General features: G+C 40.8%; 1 protein-coding gene across 5 annotated transcripts in view; it reads left to right on the top strand.

The window, feature by feature from the left end:
- Nucleotides 1–22241, top strand: part of afap1l1a (actin filament associated protein 1 like 1a) — a 70315-nt gene that overhangs the window by 25003 nt on the left and 23071 nt on the right. For 3 of the 5 annotated variants that reach the window (XM_088344314.1, XM_088344316.1, XM_088344315.1), the window contains exons 1-8: nucleotides 5457–5631; nucleotides 16484–16609; nucleotides 17131–17214; nucleotides 17290–17369; nucleotides 17995–18130; nucleotides 20133–20222; nucleotides 20326–20540; nucleotides 21336–21515. In XM_088344314.1, coding sequence (XP_088200440.1) covers nucleotides 5601–5631; nucleotides 16484–16609; nucleotides 17131–17214; nucleotides 17290–17369; nucleotides 17995–18130; nucleotides 20133–20222; nucleotides 20326–20540; nucleotides 21336–21515 — 942 coding nt within the window. In that variant the 5' untranslated portion in view covers nucleotides 5457–5600. Of the gene's footprint in view, nucleotides 1–5456; nucleotides 5632–16483; nucleotides 16610–17130; nucleotides 17215–17289; nucleotides 17370–17994; nucleotides 18131–20132; nucleotides 20223–20325; nucleotides 20541–21335; nucleotides 21516–22241 lie in introns of those variants that run through there. The other 2 variants (XM_088344317.1, XM_088344318.1) reach the window with 1 other exon arrangement.

Here is a 22241-nt window from a genome sequence, read left to right on the forward strand (position 1 = left end):
TCTTCTGAATCTGCCTGTCCTGAGTCCGACTCTTCTGAATCTGCCTGTCCTGAGTCCGACTCTTCTGAATCTGCCTGTCCTGAGTCCCCCCTGCCGAGCGCCGATTCCAATCCGCCTGACGCAGATGGCGCCTGCCTCTCCCCGTTCTTGCGTGTTCGGAGGAGGGAGCGGGGTTGCCCCAATCGTGAGCGTCGAACCATTCCGGGGCGCGAGGTAGTCATTTTTTCTTTTTGGGACCTCGGGAGCTGTCCCTTAAAGGGGGGGCTCTCTCATGGTCGCCTTGGCGACCGGTCTGCCCCGCCCCCTGGGCACCAGCTGAAGCAGTTCAACTAATCGCGTGTCTGCTATTTAAGGCTGGATTGTGGGCTTTGCGGGTGCTGGCTCATTATATACCCATTGTCCGTTCTGTTATGCCTTGTCCTGTTTTGTTGAGTTGGAAGAAGCCTGTTTGTTCTGTCTCGTCCCTGAGTTATGGACAACTTTTATTTTGGTAAATAAAAGTTTTGGATCGTCACGCAATTGAGTTCTCCCTTCCTGCGTCCGTTCTGGTCCGGTCACCCCTTCCAACCCGTGACAGAATGGCAGAATTCATGTCAGATTATACTGCCCCCTTGACACAAAAAGATCGTAGATCAAAGGAACAACTCAAAATAGCACAAAGTATGTGCTAGCAGCAAAATAGCAACATTATTTTTCAAAATAAACCCCCCAAAAAAGCCTTTTTCTGATTGGTGGTGGATTTTTTTCCTTTGCCGGTACTGGAAAAATTGAAAATTAGGCTTGAACGTGCTTGAATGAAAAAGGTGTACAAACCCCGATTAAAGCAACCTTTGGTTGTTATTCACATCCTGCAGACCCCTGCACCAAATTCTTGGACCTGCAGCGCTGTTTCATGTCCGATCAGGTTCAAATATTTGTTTATCCACCTTCTCCAAAGACAATAAAAAAGGAGGGGGACTTCCAAGAAAAGCCCTTGAAGTTTTCATTGGATACAGCTCTCCCAGGGAGATGCTTCTGGACCGTCAAACCTGGATTTAACATTGTGGGTGGAACTTCTGGAGTCGCCTCATTGAAATAAAAACAGGATAACAAACGTTCCTTGTCAGGTTCGAGGTGACATAATTTACGCTACCTCTTCTTGACATCCCTCATCTTGCTAGTTCACGGTTTCACTCTGGATTTCAGAGGTCACTTCAAGTCACAGTGCCAACCAAAACCAAGCTTAACAGGGTGTGTCTGGAATTCGTCAGAATGATTTTAGGCGCATTAGAAGAAAATGTTAACAGTTAAAAACTGTGACCTGAACGTTGAGCACGTTTGATAAATTCTCATTTTGTACAAAGTTGTTTTATGTTCTTGGTGAGATCTTTGTGTTCCTGAGCTGGCTGCCTCTTACTCAGTTTGACAAAACAAAACCAAAAAAATCAGTCAAGTTCCTCCATTAGGAATTGTCTTTGTGATTTCAAATAACTTATAACACTCAGTCACTGCAAATAACCAGTCATTACAAGCTTTGCAATGTCTGAAACAGGGTTGAGATCAGGGTTTTCTAGTTTTTCGACAGCAAGCTGGACACGTAACAAAACAACTCCTCATTTAAATGACATTCATGTTGACATCCTAGCTACAGCGTAAAATGAACACATCAGAACAGAATGCTTCTACTTACTGATTGATGCATTTGTATATGATATATGTGTGTATTTTTGTATATTTTTGTATGTATTCACTATAGTTGTATTTGGCAAGTATTGCATTCACACTTTTTCACGTTTGTCTCAATATGCATGTATTTAATTAATCATTATGGCAGTTTTGTTCCTCCTTGGATAAATTAGTCAAGTTGTCTTGTGTAGCTTTTGGTGAAAAGCATTGTCAAAGACAATGTGTAATATTCAACCACTAGATGTTGTTAAATTGTGTAGTCCAACTAAAAAAGAATGCTACAAAACAGAATAAAGAATATTTATTACGGAGACTTAAAGTGACCTTCCTATATTTTTTTGCCCAGCCTTTCACAAGGTTTTTGTTTTTTGGGGTACTTGTTGCAGCAAGATGGCAGACCTCATGTTATTTAGAATAAATACAAATCTATAAAACTACATATATTTAAAAAAAGCATGTTTAAATGATAGTTCAATGATGGTTCCTGCAAGAGGGCAAAAACATATTCAAGTTCTTTAGAGCTTTTGCTTCAGAAGTGTGGCTAAGTATTGTAAACTACTACAAATAAAATACAAATAATGCACAAACGATTTTTGATGGATCATAACCATATTTGTGCAGAAATCTTTGTAATATGCAAAAAAATGAGGGTAACAATAGGGTTTGTTGAGCTTATATAATGCAGAGTAATCACTCATTTTTATGGGGTTTGTGGACCAAAAAAGTCCTGTGATGGTCAAAACTTTTGAAATAATAACATGTATTAATTAGATACCAGTACCATATAATATTAGGACTATTACAAAATAAGAACTATATATCTATAAATAAAAACGCAGAACACATAATTGCAGTTAAATGAATGAATAAATACTCTTAATTGTCATCATACAACAAAATCAGGGGGCTTCACATTTCTGTGTATGCATAGGGGATATTTGGGTTGAGCGGGTCTCCGTGATTATTAAAATACAAACATTACAAATGCAGTGGTCCCCAATGAGTTGTAATTGCAGGCTAGAGGTAAGATCATGCCCAAAAAATCTAGCCCAACCCAGTCCGAGGCCAACAAATTAACTTGATTTGACGCAACGAGCCCTAAGCAAACCTGAATTTTCATTTGTACTTGTGAGGACTCAAGGCCCGGTCACACAGCCTTTCACGGGCGTATCGAGGCTGAATCACGGCAAGAAATTTCTGCCCGTGAAGCAGACGCTGCTGGACGCTTTGAGATCGCGATACAGACGAGATACAGCAGTGCTTTACACGCGGCAAGAAATTCACACGCGGTTGGCCGCGCGAAAAAGTTTTGCGCTGCTCAAAACTTTAGACCACGGGTAACCGCGGGCGGCACACGTGGTACACATGAGGTAATGACGCGGTACAGACGCGGAACGAAGTGCTACGGCCGCGGCCAGGGCGTGGTTACAGGCGGGTAGGACGCGAAATTTTAGCGGGTAATCGCGGGTGGAGCACGGTCATAGCACGTTTGTTCAGCTCGGTAGCCTAGGTGGTAGGGCACCCGCTCTAAGACTGGGAGGTCGCTGGTTCAAGCCTCGGCCGTGTCATACCTAAGACTTACAACATTGGTACTCATTGCCTCCCTGCTTGGCGCTCGGCATTAAGTGTTGGAATTGGGGGTTTTGTTCACCTAATGACTAAAAATGGCTGCGCCCTGTTTGGCTGCGGCTGCATCTGCTCGCTACAGTTTAACTGTACGGGTCAGGTGTATCGACATTTCATTCTGTGTGCATAGTTACAAAGAATTACAATAAAAGGAAATTCTATTCTAATTCTTATCACGTGAATTAGCGTGTGTAACACGTGTGACGGTCAAACGCCTTTCTCCGCGTATATACAGCGCGATTTGCCGAGAACACGTCAATTGTGCTCGAGACGTCAAGGGGTGAACATGGATCCCCGTCACCGTAGTGACCTCGTCTAAATCCATTTTTATTTCTTGACATTTCTTTTCATTTCATAACAACATAATAAAATAAAAATGAAAAACTAATGATTATGATTTGCATGTTGTTACTGAACATAAGGATCTGGGTGTCACTCTTACTTCAAACCTAAAGTTTATCACGCATATCGCCAAAATTACCAACAAAGCCAATAACATAGCATCAAACATTTACAGACACTTTTACAACAAGAACCCAGCATTATTAGTTTGAATGTTTTGCGTTTATGTTAGACCGGGTTAGAATATAATAGCGTTGTGTGGAACCCTTACTTACTCAAGGACATTAACCTACTGGAAGGAGTTCAACGTCGGTATACGAAGCGGATACCTGGGAAAGACTATAAAGACTGAACTTGGACTTTTTGGAGCTCCGCAGAATTCGATTTGATTTAATTTTTGTGTTCAAAGTACTGCATGGAATGATCGATGTGCCTTTTGATCAATTTTTTGAGTTCTGTCGTGTTGATGGTTTACGTGGTCACAGATATAAGTTACGGGTGCCTAGACCTACCAGCAACTTGCATGGAAACTTTATTTCTTTCAGGATACCAAAAATTTGGAATTTTTTGCCTGACCGGGTTATTAGTGCAAATACGGTGCAAAATTTTCTTAGGGGAGGGGGCGTAAGGTGACCATATTTGGCCATGCTCACTCTCAGCATTAGTTTTTTTTTTTGTCATGTTTTGATTAATGTATCCAACAATACCTTCAATAAACATTTCATTTGTGGTTAGCAGGATCACTATTACCAATAATAACATATTGGCTTCTTCGGTGCCATAGCTTGAAATCTTGATCTTCACGGGACTGTGTCTTGAGCGGTTATGATTTCTACAAACCGGCTCGGCAGCTTTTATACCCGTGGTCCACACGCGGAAATGACGTGGAACTGACGCGATGAGGAAGCGGAACAGTTGCCGGCGTCTGTTTTGCGGGCATACCACAGATAAAGAGCGGGTTAGCCAATTTTGCGCATTTTCTACCGCAGGCAACCACGGGCAAAAAAAAAATGCAAAATTTTACCCGCGATACAGACGCAAAAGGCTGTGTGACAGGGCCTTCAGTAGGAGGAGTGCTTCTTCCTTGCTGACTTTTACGTCCCCGTCTCGCGCAGCACAGCCCGCGCACCCACCTATCACAGTCTCGCACAAGGACAGTCCCAACACACACACACACACACACACACAGCTCTCCTCAGCCTGCCCCTGTGATAGCATTTGCTGTGTGTTGTCTGCTACAGAACACAGTGCACAATGAAAATCCTCAAAGATTGGAAACCGCCAAAAAGTAAACCGCGATACATCAAGCGATTACTTTATTGTTGTCTACCAGAGGGTGTCTGGATATCCACAATAGTGCCAATGTTAGTGAAGGCCTGTTCCATCATGTCAGAGCCTGCCTCGGGACAAGAAGTAACTTTGAAAGGTTCCAACTTGCCTCCCCCTTACCTGACTCCACTCTTTTTGAGGATGTTTGAATAAAACACCTCAATTTAAAATCAACTCTAAGAACAGAACTTTATTTTCAAGGCACAAATTGTACTTATGATTCTGTCCAATAGATCTCCCTGCCAAGGCACTTTCCATGAGACTGGGAAAATCATAACTAGTAATAAAACAAGTAAAACTTTACTTATAGAATGTGTTATTTATGAATAGTGCAACTATCCCAGGTGCTGCCCATTACTTTTGGTTTAGATAAAACAGGGATCTCATAAGGACACACACAGTGAGATGCAATCCTACCCCCGTAAGAAATAGTTGGCAGATGGAGGGAGGGATTGCTGCGATAACAGATCAGAGGGAGGAAGTCAGAAGGAGGGAGGTCTGTGATTTCGGCAGTAGCGGTCATTCAAAGAGCAGCTCACCTCCACAAGTGAGCCAACAAATAAGCCACACTTTGACTCTGGAGTATTTCTCACACTATCAGCTTGTTGGATGAATGAACTTCACCATAGACGAGGATCATGGTCGGACTCTCAGCCACTGCTGTAGAGGGTAAGATTTGCTTTAAAGGCTTTTGTGGCTGACGAACGAAAAAAGAGCTTGTTGAGATTCATTCTGAGAAAGAAAACCTTTTTTGCACCTTGACGTGATACTAACTTTGTTTTCCAAAGTTTATGCTATCAATATATTACCAGTGATTATGTACACAAGAGTTCTTATTAAAGAAAGTAAATAATAATAATTTGTAATTGAGAAAACTGAAAGTTACAAGCTACATATCTATTTCCTCCATGGAATGTTGGATTACATCCTGCGCAATCCATCCGTAATCGGAGCAGGATGCAATGAAATCCCCAAACAACATTCTATGGTAAGTTAGCTGCAGGGTACAAGACAGCTAGATGGCCAAGCCGGTTCAGCAGGAGAAAGAAATCACTAGGTGCCGTTAGGGTTTCTACTCCCAATACCTAAACTGGTAACAACATAGTAAGTACAACAAGAAAAGTTATTTATTTCAGAAATGTTTATCAAATTGGGAGCCCTTTTCACTAATAAGTAGCAAAAAGTAGCGGACACATAAAAAAGGTTGGAGACCCTAAGGTAAGGACTGGGAAGTTTAGCTCCTTTAACATCAAAGGGGCATCAAACAAAAATAAAAAAAAACATGACGCTGTACTGCTTACTGTCATTTGTACTGTAGGAGTGTTAATTAATTTCCCAGCCAACATTTTTGCGCCTGAGCTTAGCTAATTGGGAAACTCAGCAGAGTCCCCGTGAAGCCAAATTCCTCACTGATTAGTTGGAATATGTCCACCAAAATTGTGAAACAGCGTGGCTGCTGAATGACTGAACTGTCACCCTGGACAAAAGGCATCTATGTGCGTGAGCGTGCGTTTCTCCGCACGTGTGCGGCAGACTCAGCAAATCCTCTTTAGGAGCAAAACAACTCAACTAAGGAACGGTTATTTTTTTGTATCAGCATTTCTTCGGTGTGTTAGAACAGGTGCTGTTTTTGCTGACATGATTTAACTCCCAAATCAGCACCCAAACTCCTCTTTTTCCTTTTAGCAGTGTTGGACAAAAAGTTATCGTGAGCATCTTAGTCAGTGGCTGTGCTTCGCACTATTAACCCCGTAAGAACCAAATATAGACAAACAAGAGATTTAAAAAAAAACATTTCAGATCTGCGGCCCTTGTGACGATAGTTTGGTGCCCCAGCCATAATGGCGGCCAGCACGAGTTTGATATGGATGCTCAAAATTTACCAGCTCATGTTTAAGATTGTTGTAAGTGTGCCCTTAATAAGATTGTTTAGCTACTTCCTGGTATGACCCACTGCAGTGCGTACACATCGCAGACTGCAAGTTTTAACAATTAGCGAATTCAATCAATAATTTTTAGCAACCAGATCACATTTTTTTAATTAAAATGTAGAACGAGGGGGAGCCAGTGTGTGAAAGGAGATAGTCAATGCAACTGTTGTTGAACTGAAGGTTCAACGACATTGAATACAGCTTCCATGTTTCTGTGAGTTTCTGCCTGTGTAAACCCGATGCAGCCTAAACTCACTCAGACTTTACTTTCAGCGGCCCCCAAGTATATTTAGTTTGAGAGCCCTGGCTTAAATGGTGTTATAGGAGGCCTTTGGAGATGAAAATGAAATGTTATCAAAAAGAAAAGTTTTTTCTTAAGCTTGACAAGAATGTAAGAATACAAAGCTTGGTCAATGGGGTAGCAAAATTTTTCGTCAGGTATTTGTATTTATCGTCAGAGCAGAAAATTGCAAATATTCATACTTCAGTAAAAACAACACTTGAGTGATCAAATTACATTGATGGCGACAAATCAATAATTGCAAATCCTAGAATACTGTCGGTGTTGTGCTACCTTCCTTTTGACTGCAGATAAACATTGCTGTCTTCTGTCCTCATGAAAAGGGATAACATTCTAAATCGGGATTAAAAGCTTGCCCACCGCACCGTAAATAATCACTATAATAAAAACTGGTGGTTATATTCTTTTGTCGTGGTTTTTAGTGTTTGTTAAACACAACTGTCTATTTAACTGCCGTAAGCTCAATTGTTTTTTTCTGTCCACCATGTCTCCAATTTTGCCGGAGAAAACAATGTGCAAAGGGTCGATAGTCTGGTGCGCCTTATGCATGAAAAATATATGACAAAATACTTTTTTAGGGGCAGTGCTTATAATCTGTACCTGTATAGTGCAGAAATATATGTATAACAGTATATACATGTCTATTTAGACTACACTTCTCAGCAAAATATGTTTTAAATGCACAACATGACCATTTTGACTACAAGGAAGACCCAGTGTAATATTAAAACATATATATAAAACATTTATGAATTTATTTTACAAAAAAATCGATATGAACATATTGTAGCAAGTTTAACGATTACAAATAATATTTTTTGAGGACATTATACTTTATTCTGATAAATCAAAGGTATCAAGTTGTTTTGCATATTGTGAAAGTTCTGCACTTGTGACCGGTTTATAATGTGAAAACAGTCAAAAACAAACAACATTTCACCAACTGGTGATACGCTGGGTCTTTGGAGCTTAGGAATGTGAGTAGTGTTTACCAGCAATCTTCGTACGAGTGAGAGCAAGTCAATGTTTGACCTAGGCCACAGCTTTTCAATGGCTTTCAGGAATTTCAAGAAAGCTTGGCCCTTTTTTGTCTTGCATAGCCATATATCGAATTGCAAGTATAAAATATCCAGTCAATATTTAACGTGTCAACAGCATCAGGGTGGTACAAGAAGATCAAATTGTGTGTGCCTTTAATTAAGATGTGACATACAGCTTATTGTGCTTTGAAAGATAAATACACAGTTGCAACTTTTAATTATCGTTTGCTGTTTTTAAATCTGTATTTCGTCATAGTGATTATAGAGGAATGGCCTTGGCTTCAATGGTGTTTTTGCGTGCCTCGCACAACAAGTATAAACATTTTGGCAAGGGTAGCGTACGTCAGCAGTGCAATTTTCAATCAGATAATCCGATTTTACAGCTCAATAGGTGTTAGGGTTTGGTGCCAGGAGGCCACCTCGATTATGTTAAAGTACAGTAAACCCACGGTTACCCTGGTTATCGGGGACCGAAAACCACCACCGAAAGGTGAAAATTTGCGAAGTAGCGACACCCTTTCATTATAGCTGGCTTGGGTCAAACTTACCTTGCGATAATGTCCTTACTGACGAAGAAAATATGACTCAAACAAGACTACTAGATATTTAGGTTGAATCACAGAATTGCTGATACTATATATAGTCATTTATCAAAAGCACAACAAAGTGGTCGGTCTTCTCCTTCCAGTATAAGAAAAGTTTACAGAGCGACTGGTTAGCAATGATTCAAATAACACTGTCCCTTATGTAGCAGTTTCCCATGAGTTGTATTTCCCGGTCACCTGTTTCACAGATAATGTATCTGGCATTGGTGGGATATAGGCTCGGCAGGGGTGGTTTGTTATGTAGCAGTAAGCCTGACATGCAGCAAAGCTATTGCTTTATTTCCCGACGCCACGGGCCAGAAAATAATCCACAGAACACCCAACGGTGATCAGCATTTCCATGCGCTCTTCTGACTTCCCTCAGAGTCCATTGCAGATAATTTATTTTTCATATAACGAGCCACTAAAATATATCCGTCGTTGTGCTTCGCAGTATGTTGTGGTGGCAACATTGACACTGTGCACAGTCCCGCACACAGACAGTCATGCCCACCCAACATCTCACATCCAACCTGCCCCCGTGAGAGCATTTGCTGTGAGCTGTCTGCTGCAGACTACAATGCTTAATACGTTGATATCAATGACGATAAAGACAATTAAATTAAAAATCTGCAAAGCAGAGAACCAGCAATAACCGAAGCGTGAAGTAGTAAGGGGTCTTTGAATATGATTCAGTGCTGTCTCTTGTTTGAAATGTGCAGTATTTTTCTTCCAAAGGTTAGGGGAAGCCCAGTTTCAATTTCAGAACAACAATCTAAACAGCTGGAAACTTTGGCAGAGAGAAAGCTTTCGTAAATCTCCCAATCCCTCACAGCGTCATCACGAGCAAGGTTGAAGTGGCTGATCCATGCACGAATCACACCTCTGTGCCAACTTTACAAGGAGTGCGAGTGTACTTTGGCTACAATAGGAGGAAATGCTTTTTCTGGAGCGCTACAACAACCTTGGAGCTGCACTCCCGTTTGCATTTAGACTTGTGCATTGATGGCCCATTGTTCTGTTCGAAGGAAGACATACCTCAGCAAAGTATTTCTGTTGCTCCGGGTGGAGACATCTTGCTATTTTGACATTGTTGACAAAAACATAAATCCATCTAAAAAGTGTCAAGAAAAGCAAGCAACGTGCAAATATATAAAACTGACTTCTTTAGTGTTCAAATAAAAAAGCATCAATGTAAGAGAAATCCAAATTTAACAATGTCAACATGTCAACTATACCTTCCGTTGCACAATATTTTGCAAAAAAAGTCAGAAAGTGCGAATAGTGTAAACAATACACTCTAAAAATCATTAACAGTATTAAGAAATAAAATATGTCTACTACGGCACCTGTTAGAGAGCAAAAGTCATACGAGTCAAACCAAAAAAATCTGCAATGTAACAAATAAGCCCTTTTAGGTCTGTTGTCATAGTGACAACGGATTAACAGTTGTTTTTTTTAAGGAACAGTAACCTGTTTACATTTTTGTTGCTGCTCATTGCTCATTGTAGGGTGAATTTTTTTATGTGTTTGTATAAATTAGCTTCAGTAGCGGACCACTTTACCAACACTAATGACAACTGACATTGCGCTAGATACAGCAGCAGGCCAGGAAGGGAGAGATGCTAAAAGTGTACCTGTTAGTCTCACAAACAGGCATGAACTTATACAGTAGTCGAGTGCACTGGGTGAAAGAAAGGCACTTTCTGTGAGTATCAATCCCAGGACATTAGTATCGATCCAATCCAAGTACTTTCTTAGTTTCGATAAAACTGATGATTGGATCAATTCGAGGCTGCACGAAGTCTGAGTGGTTAGCATGTCTGCGGCACATTTCTAAGGTCATGGGTTCAAATCAAATTACCAGCCTTCCTGTGCAGAGTATGCATGTTCTCCCCGCGTCTGCGTGGGTTTCCTCTGGGCACTCCAGTTTCCTCCCACATTCCAAGAACATATAGTACATGGCAGGTCAATTGATGACTCCAAATGGTTCTTAGGTATGAATGACCATATGAATTTGTATGCAACCTGCCCACTAGCGAAGATAGCTGGGATGGGCTCCGGCCTCGCGATCGTGGTGCAGATAATGAATGGATGGATGGATGGATTAATCCGGCAACCCCTATTTATTATTCTTACACACTAAGAAGTCTGTGTGACTGTGTGCTTAGAACAAAACTTATTATCGTTGCTTTCCCAACAAAGGGTTTTCTGGCTGAGCGAATGTCCGATGGCTGACCTCAACAAGATGCACGCTTCAATAGGCATAGTGTGTCTTGGCTGGTAAAATGAACTGGTATGAGTAGGGAAGTAAAGCTTTGTGAAGTTGTTGATGGTTGGTTTTATGGTTGAGTAGCAGGCTGATGAGTTTATTATGTTTTTAATATTAAAAACATGCTAAATGAATTGCATGGATGGACACCAATTCGTTGTTTTGACAATTGTACCTTACTATAGGCCAGTAATTGTGCGGTTTTTTTATTTCTGCACCCTCTTGGGCGGATGATGTATACAATTTAGTAGTCACTCGATGTTAGGGGCCGGTCACACAGACATTTGCGGCTGAATCACGGCCAGAAATTTCTGCCTTTGAGGCGGACGCCATTGGACGCACTAAGATCGCCATTCAGACGAGATACAGCGGTGCTAGCACGCAGTCGATAATTCGTGCGCAGGTGGCAGTGCGAAATAATTTGGCACTGCTCAAATTTTCAGAGCGTGGGCACACAGCCTTTCTCGAGCGTACTGAGGTTGAACCACGGCCAGAAATTCCTGGCCGTTAAGCAGATGCTGTTGAGCGCTGTTGGACGTTCAGAGACCGCCATATAGACGAGATAGAGCAGTGCTTTACTCGCGGTCGGAAATTTTCACGTGGTTGGCCGCGTTCAAAACTTTTGAGCTGCTCAAAAGTTTGAGCACGTGTTAAACCGCGTGCCGCACACGCGGTCAACACGAGGAAATGACGCGGAAATGACGCGCAAACGACGTGCTCTGGCCGCGGCCAGGGCGTGCTTACACATGGGTAGGACGGGAAATTTCAGCGGGTAATCGTGGGTGGAGCATGGTAATAGCATGTTTTGCGCCTGTATCGCGGTGTTATTACGTGAAATTAGCGTGTTACGCGTGTGACAGTCAAACGCCTTTCTCCGCGTATAAACAGCGCGAATGCCGAGCATCAGTTGTGCTCGTGACGTCAAGGGGGTGAACATGGATCCCCGTCAGTGTAGTTTCTCTTCATTTCGAATAAATCTTTCGTTGCATTCGCAATGGTCGCAGCAAGGCCTTAAAGCCAGGACCTTCACTTGGCCTTTTGGCCGAGAGTATGAATCCCGGCTCCTAAGCTTTGTAGCGTATTATGAAATGATCGATAATAGATAGTGATTAAAGAAGGTAAACTAACAACACTTCAACTCCCCCCGTCAGCGTAGCGACCTCGTCTTAATCCAATTTTATTTCTTGACATTTCTTTTCAAGATAATAAAATAAAGATGATGCTATTGCTTGAAATCTTGATTTTCACGGGACTGTGTCTTGTGCGATTATTATTTTTACAGCCCGGTGCTGAGATTTGCATACCCTCGCTACTACAAACACATTTACCTCGTTTCATCTCACTTTTAGGGAAAGCAATGGCGAACATAAAACTAAAACCACTTCGTCTTGCTTTTGTTGGAAATGAAATACAACTTAAACCATTCCGTTTTTATTGTGAACGTAATCGAACCGTAAATTCTCCCCCCCTTGCGTGAACGCGCATTCTGCTGCGCTTCCAACGAAAGCGATCGTATTCTATATAAAACGCTTATTAAAACTATAATGCGAGCTAATTATAACAATTGGGAGATCCTTGTCTATATAACGCGTTTATTTAAACAATAAAGTGCGATCGTATTCTACAAAATGCGTTTGTCAACGCGGATGAAAAAGTCACCAATGCCAATGCACGCTTCCAACAGAAGCGATCGCAGCAGAATGCGCGTTCACGCGAGGGGGTGGGGGGGTGGATGTGTTGCGTAGGTGTCGGATTTGGGCACAACACCAGCTCGGGAGCTTTTATACCCGTGGTCCACACAAGAAAATGACGCGATGAGGAAGCGGAACAGTCGCCGGCGTCTTTTTTCCGGCCATACCACAGATGAACGGCGGGTTGGCCAAATTTGCGCATTTTCCATCCCGGGCAACCACGGGCAAAAAAAACCCGCAAAATTTTAGCCGTGATTCAGCCGCAAATGTCTGTGTGACCGGCCCCTAAGGGGCGGCAGTAGCTCAGGAGGTAGAGCGCTCGTCTTGGGATCAAGGGATCCCAGTTCGAATCCCGGCTCGTCCGTGTTACATGTCGAAGTGTCCTTAGGTAAGACACTGAACCCCTAATACTCCCAATAAGCAGGTTAGCGCCTTACATGGCTGCAAGGCCGCTATTGGGAAATGTGGAGCACATTGTAAAGCGCTTTGAGAAGTCATTGACTTGAAAAGCGCCCCGAAAGAACATTTACAAGATGAAATACAGCAGTTTAAAATAATAAGTTAAAGGCAAAAGAGTAAAAAGAAGTCATTTTAAATTTTAAAATAAATGACAGTATACCTTTTTTCATTAAAGTGTGTATGATTCAGTGCCTCGCAGGAGTAAGAAAATAATTCATTAAAAACAATAATGATTTAAATGATAAACAAAACAAGAACAATAATATGTGAAAGTGCATTTTAATAAAAAACACTTGTGGGTAAAGATATTTTCAATTGTTTTCCATAACATGAGCCTCACCTAAAGTAAGCTGACATTATTGTCCGCCATCTTGCTGCTGCATGTACTTGAAAAGACAAAAACCTCATGAAAGGCCGTGCAAGTAAATAAGAAATAAAATGGTGCGGGTTGGGCACTTGTAGTTTGTATTATTCCTTGTATTTGTAGCACGACACGATACGATGACATCCTTGTATGTTGTGGTGGCAATAAAGATCAGGTGTACAGATTGGCTGCTGCTTTGTAAATGGGCTCTCTAATATGGTATCCTTGTGAAAATGTCATGATATTCTGAAAATGTAAGTGTTTTGGCTGCATCTGTGTATTTGTTTATGTATATGTTTTTTGTGAGGCCGTCCTTTATTGGTATTCCTTTTGGATTTGAGGACTAAACAGCTTGTTTGGTTCCTGCCAGTTGTCCACATGTGTCCTGTCACTCCGTCACTGCACTGTTTAGTCTGGCTCCCATCAGAGGGCTCGAGTGATGTTCAGAAACTTGTAGAGGTTGAAAGGTGACAAAAAGAAAATATATTGTGAATGTGGAGTAAAAACAAGATTACATGTGTGTAAAGCCTGTTTAGACATACGGAGCTGACCTTCGCTCTCTGGTGATACGCCCAATCTCTGTATTGTTGGGGAATAGCTTTTTCTGGGGGGCGGCAGTAGCTCAGGAGGTAGAGCGATCGTTTTAGGATTAAGGGATCCCAGTTCGAATCCCGGCTTGTCCGTGTTACATGTCGAAGTGTCCTTGGGTAAAACATTGAACCCCCAATTACCCCTAATAAGCAGGTTAGCGCCTTACATGGCTACACAGATCACGGCCGCTATTGGGAAATGTGAAGCACAATGTAAAGCGCTCTGGGAAGTCATTGACTTGAAAAGCGCTATATAAATGCAAATCATTTCAGATAATTTAATTTTCCTCTGCGCGTTTGTTTGGTTCCGGAAACCGAAATGGAAGGTTTTAAAAATAGTGGCTTAAAACAAACAGTTCTTTCAAAAGTTTTGTTTACAGAATATTGACCCTTCTCTCACAAGTGACTTATCTGTGTGACGATGCCATGACGGATGTCAGTAAACCGTAGTAAACAGTATTCCCTGTGGGTGAGGCCAGTAAACTGTAGAAATGAATGACAAAAAAGCTGTACTATTCAACACCATTGGCAATAACTAGACAAACAAATATTGTGGAGCTGTCGGATGAGGTGGGTCACTTTTTCGGAAAGCACAAAGAGCTTTATTTAGAGAAACTGAGGATAGCAAGGCTAGCTAACAACCCATACAATCTTCCTCCTGACACATTTCGAGATCTGCCTAACTTCAGTCCACACAATCTGTACCACTATATTGTAAACAGACTACCCGCATACACTGGCGCTGATCTAAAGGCTATTAAAGTCTGGATGCTTACCAGTTCTTACTGGTGCGTGTTGCTACGCTAACTGGGAGGAACCTCATAACGTTTTATCCTGGGTGCCATCAAATCTCAAATTGAGTGTAACCAAAAGCTGCTTTTTTTTTTTTTTTTTTTTATCATTTATGATCATTTTGAATTGGCCAATGTGTTTATCCACCACAGACGTCAGCTACCCTAGCAATAGATAACTTATTGGTCGTAACATTGAGTGTCTTTGACGTGACTCATACCTACTTAACACAAAATTGCTAAGAAATACATAAATCGTACCTTGTCAAAAATGCCTGTGGGCTGCCAGTCCCATCGATAAATTGCAGATATGCATCGCAGTCTTCTGTCCTCATCAAAAAAGATACGATAAAATGCCATATTCGGCTTATAACCTTGCCTGAGGCGTGTTCAGGAGAGTGATCAGACATGTAGTCTCTTGATAATCGCTTGCCGCGCACTGCTGAACGTTTTGTAATCGCTCGCTGTGATTGCCTTACTGATCCAAAATGGCCGACGACAGTACAATGGATTTCGTTCTACAGCTTGCTTTGAGCAAGTTGGCTGATATGAGCGACAGTTCGCATATTGACACAGTTAAGGTTATCCTAAACGCAGTGGAAGGGTCATACCTGTCTTGCATTGTTCACAAACATTACCAGGCAATGTAAGACGATATATTACATCGCCAACAGCACTCGTCAGGGTGAGATCCTCCATCTTCTGCACTGTCGACGCCATGTTGGAAATCAAAGTAAGCGGTCTTTCTCCCGTGATTACTCGGGCACGCGAGCGCTCAATAATCACTGGCCGTTCAGAAGCTAGCGATAGCTCGCGATAGCAATCACTCACTCTCCTGAACACGCCTCAGTTCACACATCCCAGCTCACAGCAAGAAATGGCCATCATAAAAATATGTAGTTACATTCTTCTCTGGTGGTTATTGATATTTGTTACTCAACTGCCTGTTCAACTGCCGCCTGTCATGGCACTCATACTTCCGGGGAATGCGATGTTACATCACGCAATAGGTCAATATTCTGGGCATACATGAGCTAGCATACAATGGCTATAGTGTTTTACTATCATTCTTATACGTACAAAAAAGGGCAGTCTATAAGCTGTTTGAATAACTATTACAAGTTAAACATGCAGTTGAGTTGAGAACTATCCTACTGATGACTGTTTTTTCCTCTTTGGGGAAAACACATTCAAGCCGCTCCCCCCTAATGAAGAAATTGTTTGTATTTTGTTAAAACGGGTGAAAGCTGGACTTAATTTAATGGGATCTTCTCAGAAGTGTGTTTGGTTAGACATCTCATGAATTGTAGTTGATGTTTCCTGGCTTTCATTGTGTATTATACTCAAAGAAGTAAGGTGATATTGAAGATTTAAACACAGCTGGAGCTACATAATTATGACGAAACTAAATAAAGTATATAATCATTACTATATATCCGTAGGCAGTGATATATGTCAATATTACAACCGTATCTTCTGACATTTCATGTCCATGCAGCAATGGAGCAGTTGGTGAGTGAGTTGAGTGCACTCCTGAAGTTGTTGGATCAGGAGAACCTGAGCTCTTCTACGCAGGAGAAGAAAATATCAGTTTGGAACCTCCTCCAGCAGATTCAGCCATCAGGTCAGTCAATGGTTTTCCATGTGTCCAATCACCAGGATCGTTACATAGCTCAAATGAACAAAGAAAAGTCATCCTCTTTCAAAATTTTGCGCAAAATTGTAAAAAATAAATCAAGCCAGGAACGCAACCTAAAACGAAAAATGTTTTGTCTAGCTATCAATTAAAAAATAAATAAAAAAATTGTGTGCTAAAATGGGCATTGAAAAAACTAAGGCACAACTCAAGAAAAAGCTAATGTTTTTCTAATGGGGGCGGCAGTAGCTCAGGAGGTAGAGCGCTTGTCTTGGGATCAAGAGATCGCAGTTCGAATCCCGGCTCCTCCGTGTTACATGTGGAAGTGTCCTTGGGTAAGACACTGAACCCCTAATTCCCCCAATAAGCAGGTTAGCGCCTTCAATGGCTGCACGGCCGCTATTGGGAAATGTGAAGCACACTGTAAAGCGCTTTGGGAAGTGTTGACTTGAAAAGCGCTATATAAATGCAGATCATTTCATTTCATTTTTTCCAATACTTCATTCCAGTTTCTGGATCAGACTACATCTATGTGAATTCTGCAGTGCACAGGAATGGCACCAGCTTCGTGGAGTCTCTGTTTGAGAAGTTCGGTATGTTACGATTCATTACATTGAAAATACAAAATGTCTACTTAAGTCTTGAAAATGAATAATTTCATTTTGCAGACTGTGAGATCGGAGTCCTCAAGGATGTTACAGATGATTTAAAGCAAACAAAAGACACACAAAGTGGGAATTCTAAACAGGTCAGAGGTCTTATTTCCTTCTCCAATGAACTGATTAATACCGGCTTCTTTCATTTAGTGTTTATGTAATGGGGATTTTTATATCAGGGAAATGTGCCTTTTGTGCCTGTTGAAAATTAAAGATTACTGACAGAACCATAAGAAAATATTGCTTTATTTATCTGATTATAAAGGAATATATATTATAGCTTTTCTGTAGGTTTAATTAAGTTCACGAGATAATATTCATCATTTTAAAAAACGTCAACACTCGATCACTCAGGGCTTTGGCTCGTAGCTTAATTTTTTATTCTGCTCTTCAATCCATTTGACACCCTGATGTAGGGTGTTTTATGTGACTCTCGACTTAATGTAAAATCTTGTGAGTCTTTTTAGCTTTTCCTCTCCAAAACAAACTATGTGAGCAAAGAACAGGATGCGTAGATGATGAAAGAGGCATTTGGGAAAAACAAAACAATAACATATTGTATTGCGCAGTTTCCCATGTGCGCATCGCTCTGTAAATTAAGATTTAGGGCTTCACAGAGGGATTGGCTTACTATCTGCATCTTTTTAAAGAAAAGCCCCCTTTTGGCTCTGAATCATTCAGTTAGAACTACTTGTTTTATTTGATCTCATATCTCAGGACTGTGGAAACTCCTTAGCTGGGCATTCAGGTGACTCCGCTCCTCCGCTGCCCACAACACCTCCGCCTGAGGAATATTATGAGGAGGCAGTGCCCCTCAGTCCAGGCAAGATGCCCGAGTACATCATTACGAGAGGTAAATGTCATCCTTTTGTTGACTCATCTTGTCCCTCCTGTTGGCTCCTTTCCAGTCGGTCGTACAATACAACTGACAATATATATTTTTTTCTTGCTTGCTCGTTTAGGGTAGTGATGGCCTTGGGGGAGAAACTGTCTCTGAGCCTTAGTCCTCTGTAGCGCTTTAAGTTACGCTTGAAATATTAAAAAAAAAAAAATCTTTTACACATAAAATACCAAACAAAAATGGTGAAAATGTATTTTTTAGTTTTCTCCCACATTCCAAAAACATGCCTGTCAGGTTAACCGGCGCGTTCAAATTGTCCCTAGGTGTGGATGAGCGAGTGAGTTGTCTGTCTCTCTGTGCCCTCTAACCGGCTGGCAACCAGTTTAGGGTGTCCCCTGCCCAATGCCCGAAGATAGCTGGGATTGGCTCCAGCAACCCTGTGACCCTACTGATGATAAGTGGTGTTGTTAATGCATAGATAGATGAATTGTCTTTATTGTCATTAATATCAACGTTGTAAAACATTGTAAGAGTAGACATTGCACTCCAGGGTAAACATGTAAAAAAGACTTTAAAGAGAACAATACGGTCAAAGACTGTCAGGATACATAGGCAATGGTATTAACATAATAGTGCTTAAAGACTGGCATATGTTAATAGTGTTAATAATAATAGTGCAAATGTTTTTTAAAGAATAGTGCATCGTAAATGCAGTGTACAAAACAACGCATTGCATTCTTTGGCACAACTGGTTATTCATGCGCAGCATGAAGATACATTATGTGAGATCTTCTAATTTATTTAAAGGGAGCTCATTTAAAAGTAATCAATCCTTTCATCTACTGCAAGGGTCGTAACTCTATTTTTTGGGGGGGCCAAATCAATTTTTCCAAGAAAAGTTCTGAATGAAAACATCCCAGTCTTCTTAAATGGCTTTTTAAAGCATTTCTACACAAAGTATCACCCCCCCCCCCAAAAAAAAAAAAAAATCAATCAATTATTAGTAAAGGAATCCATAAGTAGCATGTGCTGTAATTTTATGAAACGTTCATATTGAAGGGACACTGTAATATTTCACAACTAGATGTAACTGGGGCAGCACGGCGGCGCAGTGGTTAGCGCATGTGCGGCACAGTTCTGAGGTCATGAGATCGAACCTCCTATGTGGAGTTTGCATGTTCTCCCCGTGCTTGCGTGGGTTTCCTCCGGGCGCTCCTGTTTCCTCCCACATTCCAAAAACATGCATGTCAGGTTAATTAGCCGGTCCAAATTGTCCCCTGCCCAATGCCCGAAGATAGCTGGGATGGGCTCCAGCACCCCCGCGACCCTACTGAGGATAAGCGGTGCGGATAAGGGATGGATGGATAGATGTAACTGCATTGTGCGGTGCAATTAAAATGAGTGCTAAAAAGCACAAGGAAAAGGACGAACTACGGAGACTCAAAGTGACCCAAAAAGAGAAGAAAATATGTGCCCATTTTCTTCTCATTTTTTTGTCTTTCACTAGGTTTTTGTTTATTTGGGGTACACGTATCAGCAAGATGGTGAACAATCATTTCAGCTTCTTCTACGTGAGCCTCATGTGGTGTCAAATGAATACAACATTCCCGACTTAGTACATTTATATAACAGTTCGTGTATTTTTGCTTATTATTTAGGACAATAAAAAAACATCAATGAAAAAAGGGATTTGTTTTTGTTTACTACTCGGTATCACAAAATAATACACCCCGCCCCATTAAGGCGGGGCCTCAAAATATCATGTCCCGTGGGCTGCTGGTTTAAGACCCCTGATCTACCGGGTACAGTGGTCTCCATCATACGCCAAATTTCCTGTAATAACTGAAAAATAATCAAATACAATTCTCAGATCATGGGCATTCTCATCTTGGGCAAACAAGTTTACACGTTAAATCCTCAGCAATGACAAGTGTTTTTCCGGAAGGAAAGAAAAATACATTAAAGTCCAGTACTTGTTAGTCTATTAGGTACGGCATTCTGTGTATTTTTGCAGTTAAAAGTAGCCCTCCCAATTCCGTTGAGGATGGATATGAAGAGGCTGACTACCCAACTTCTCGCATTAACTCCCATCGTAAAAACTCGTGTAAGTTTTATGTATATAATATATATACATATTTATAGAGAGAGATTTGCTGCCTTATTGTGAATCAAGGACGGGATTTTACATGCTGCCTTTTCTGTCTTAGACAATGATTCTGATGCCCTGAGTAGCTCTTATGAGTCATATGAAGAAGACGAGGAAGATAGGAGTCATGGGGTACAATTCACGCATCAGTGGCCTTCTGATGAGAGCTCCATGCCCCCGACCAGGGACTGTCGCATCTGCGCTTTTCTTTTACGCAAGAAACGCTTTGGCCAATGGGCCAAACAGCTCACGGTTATAAGAGAGAATCGTTTACAGGTGAGTAAACGCTTTAATATTTTCACATTGAGTTTAAAGCTGTCATTAATGTGGGACTGCAACGATTCGTCAACGTAAATAATTTTAGCGTTTGCGTAGCAGACCTTGCGCATTACAACAGTACCTTGGTAAGATTCAAGTAACATTCATGCTAATACGGTTTTATTAACAATCATTGTACATTTCATATGCATATATTATGTCACAAAAGAGACCTTGAGCGTTATTCAAGATTGTGCCTGACAAACGTATTTTAAATTAAATGCATGCAATCCAAAGAACAATCGTAGTTGGGTTAAAAACGTCAATTGTCAGATTTTGAATTGTTAAAACCGTGAAAAATGCACACGATATTTGATTTATTTTCTGTTTTACTGCTAATGAGCCAGTTCTTGGTTTACATGGATAAAAAATGTTTAGTTGATCTAAGAAATGGATAGAGGGTTATTTATGGGTTTATGTCTCTACTGACTAAGCACTGTCCCTAATTGGTTTTAGATTTTTGTTTAATTTCTGTAGAAATCCGCATTATGTTCAATAAAATATAATTTTACTGTACCCATTTTTCTTGTTTTTATTTGCCACATAGACCAACAACTTCTTACTCAATTTAAGAAAAAAAATGTAATTATCTAGTTATTGGACTCATGGTTTCACTAGTCAGTGACTAGTTGATTATTACAATAGCCATTACTTGCAGCCCTACATTAATTGGCATTTACCTCTGCAATCCAACATTTATATTATTGATTTTCCAATAAATACTATGTTTTTACTGTATGTATCACCATTCAGTGTTATAAGAGCTCCAAAGATACATGCCCCTACGTGGACCTGCTACTGCCTCAATGCACTCTGGTCTACGCACCAAAAGACAGCAAACGGAAGCACCACGAACTCAGGTTCACCTTACCCAATGGAGATGCTCTTGTGCTGGCTGTGCAAAGTAAAGAGCAAGCAGAAAGATGGATCAAGGTAAAATTATTATTCACGTGCTTAGTGTTGTGTTACATTGAGGAGTTTTTTTTTTAGTACTTGCCACAGGTTAATCAAATATTAGAAGAACCTATTAGTATGAAACATTTAATATTACAGCAATGACAATTAAAATGTTTGTGTATTGTTCAATTACTGTTTTGGGGTTATTATCTTCGTGAATATATACAATACACCTGTTCGATGACAATAAATTCAGATTCAGATTCAGATCTACTTTATTGTCATTCTAGTACACGTGTATACAGAACGAAATGTCGATACATCTGACCCGCCCAGTTTCCTTGAATGTACAGATATAAGTAAAAGTTGTATTGTATTATGGCTACGTATAGTATTTTACCATAGTGCCGATAGTGCAAGAGGAGTAGCTAACCAGATGTGCAAAATGGGCAGGGGTGCTTTGTTTTAAGTGTCCTAAAAATGTTAATTATGTTATGAGTTATGTGAATTTCCCTGCGGGGATGAATAAAGTATCTACCTATCTATCTATCTATCTATCTATCTATCTATCTATCTATCTATCTATCTATCTATCTATCTATCTATCTATCTATCTATCTATCTATCTATCTATCTATCTATCTATCTATCTATCTATCTATCTATCTATCTATCTATCTATCTATGAGTTGCACAACTGAGTTCAAAGAGCCCTTGTATTTTGTTCCACCTCACTTATCTTATTTTATCTTTCTTTTGGTT

This window comes from Urocampus carinirostris, chromosome 9 (genome assembly GCF_059441175.1).
Source record: "Urocampus carinirostris isolate Australia breed hairy pipefish chromosome 9, RoL_Ucar_1.0, whole genome shotgun sequence".
Lineage (NCBI taxonomy): Eukaryota > Metazoa > Chordata > Actinopteri > Syngnathiformes > Syngnathidae > Urocampus > Urocampus carinirostris.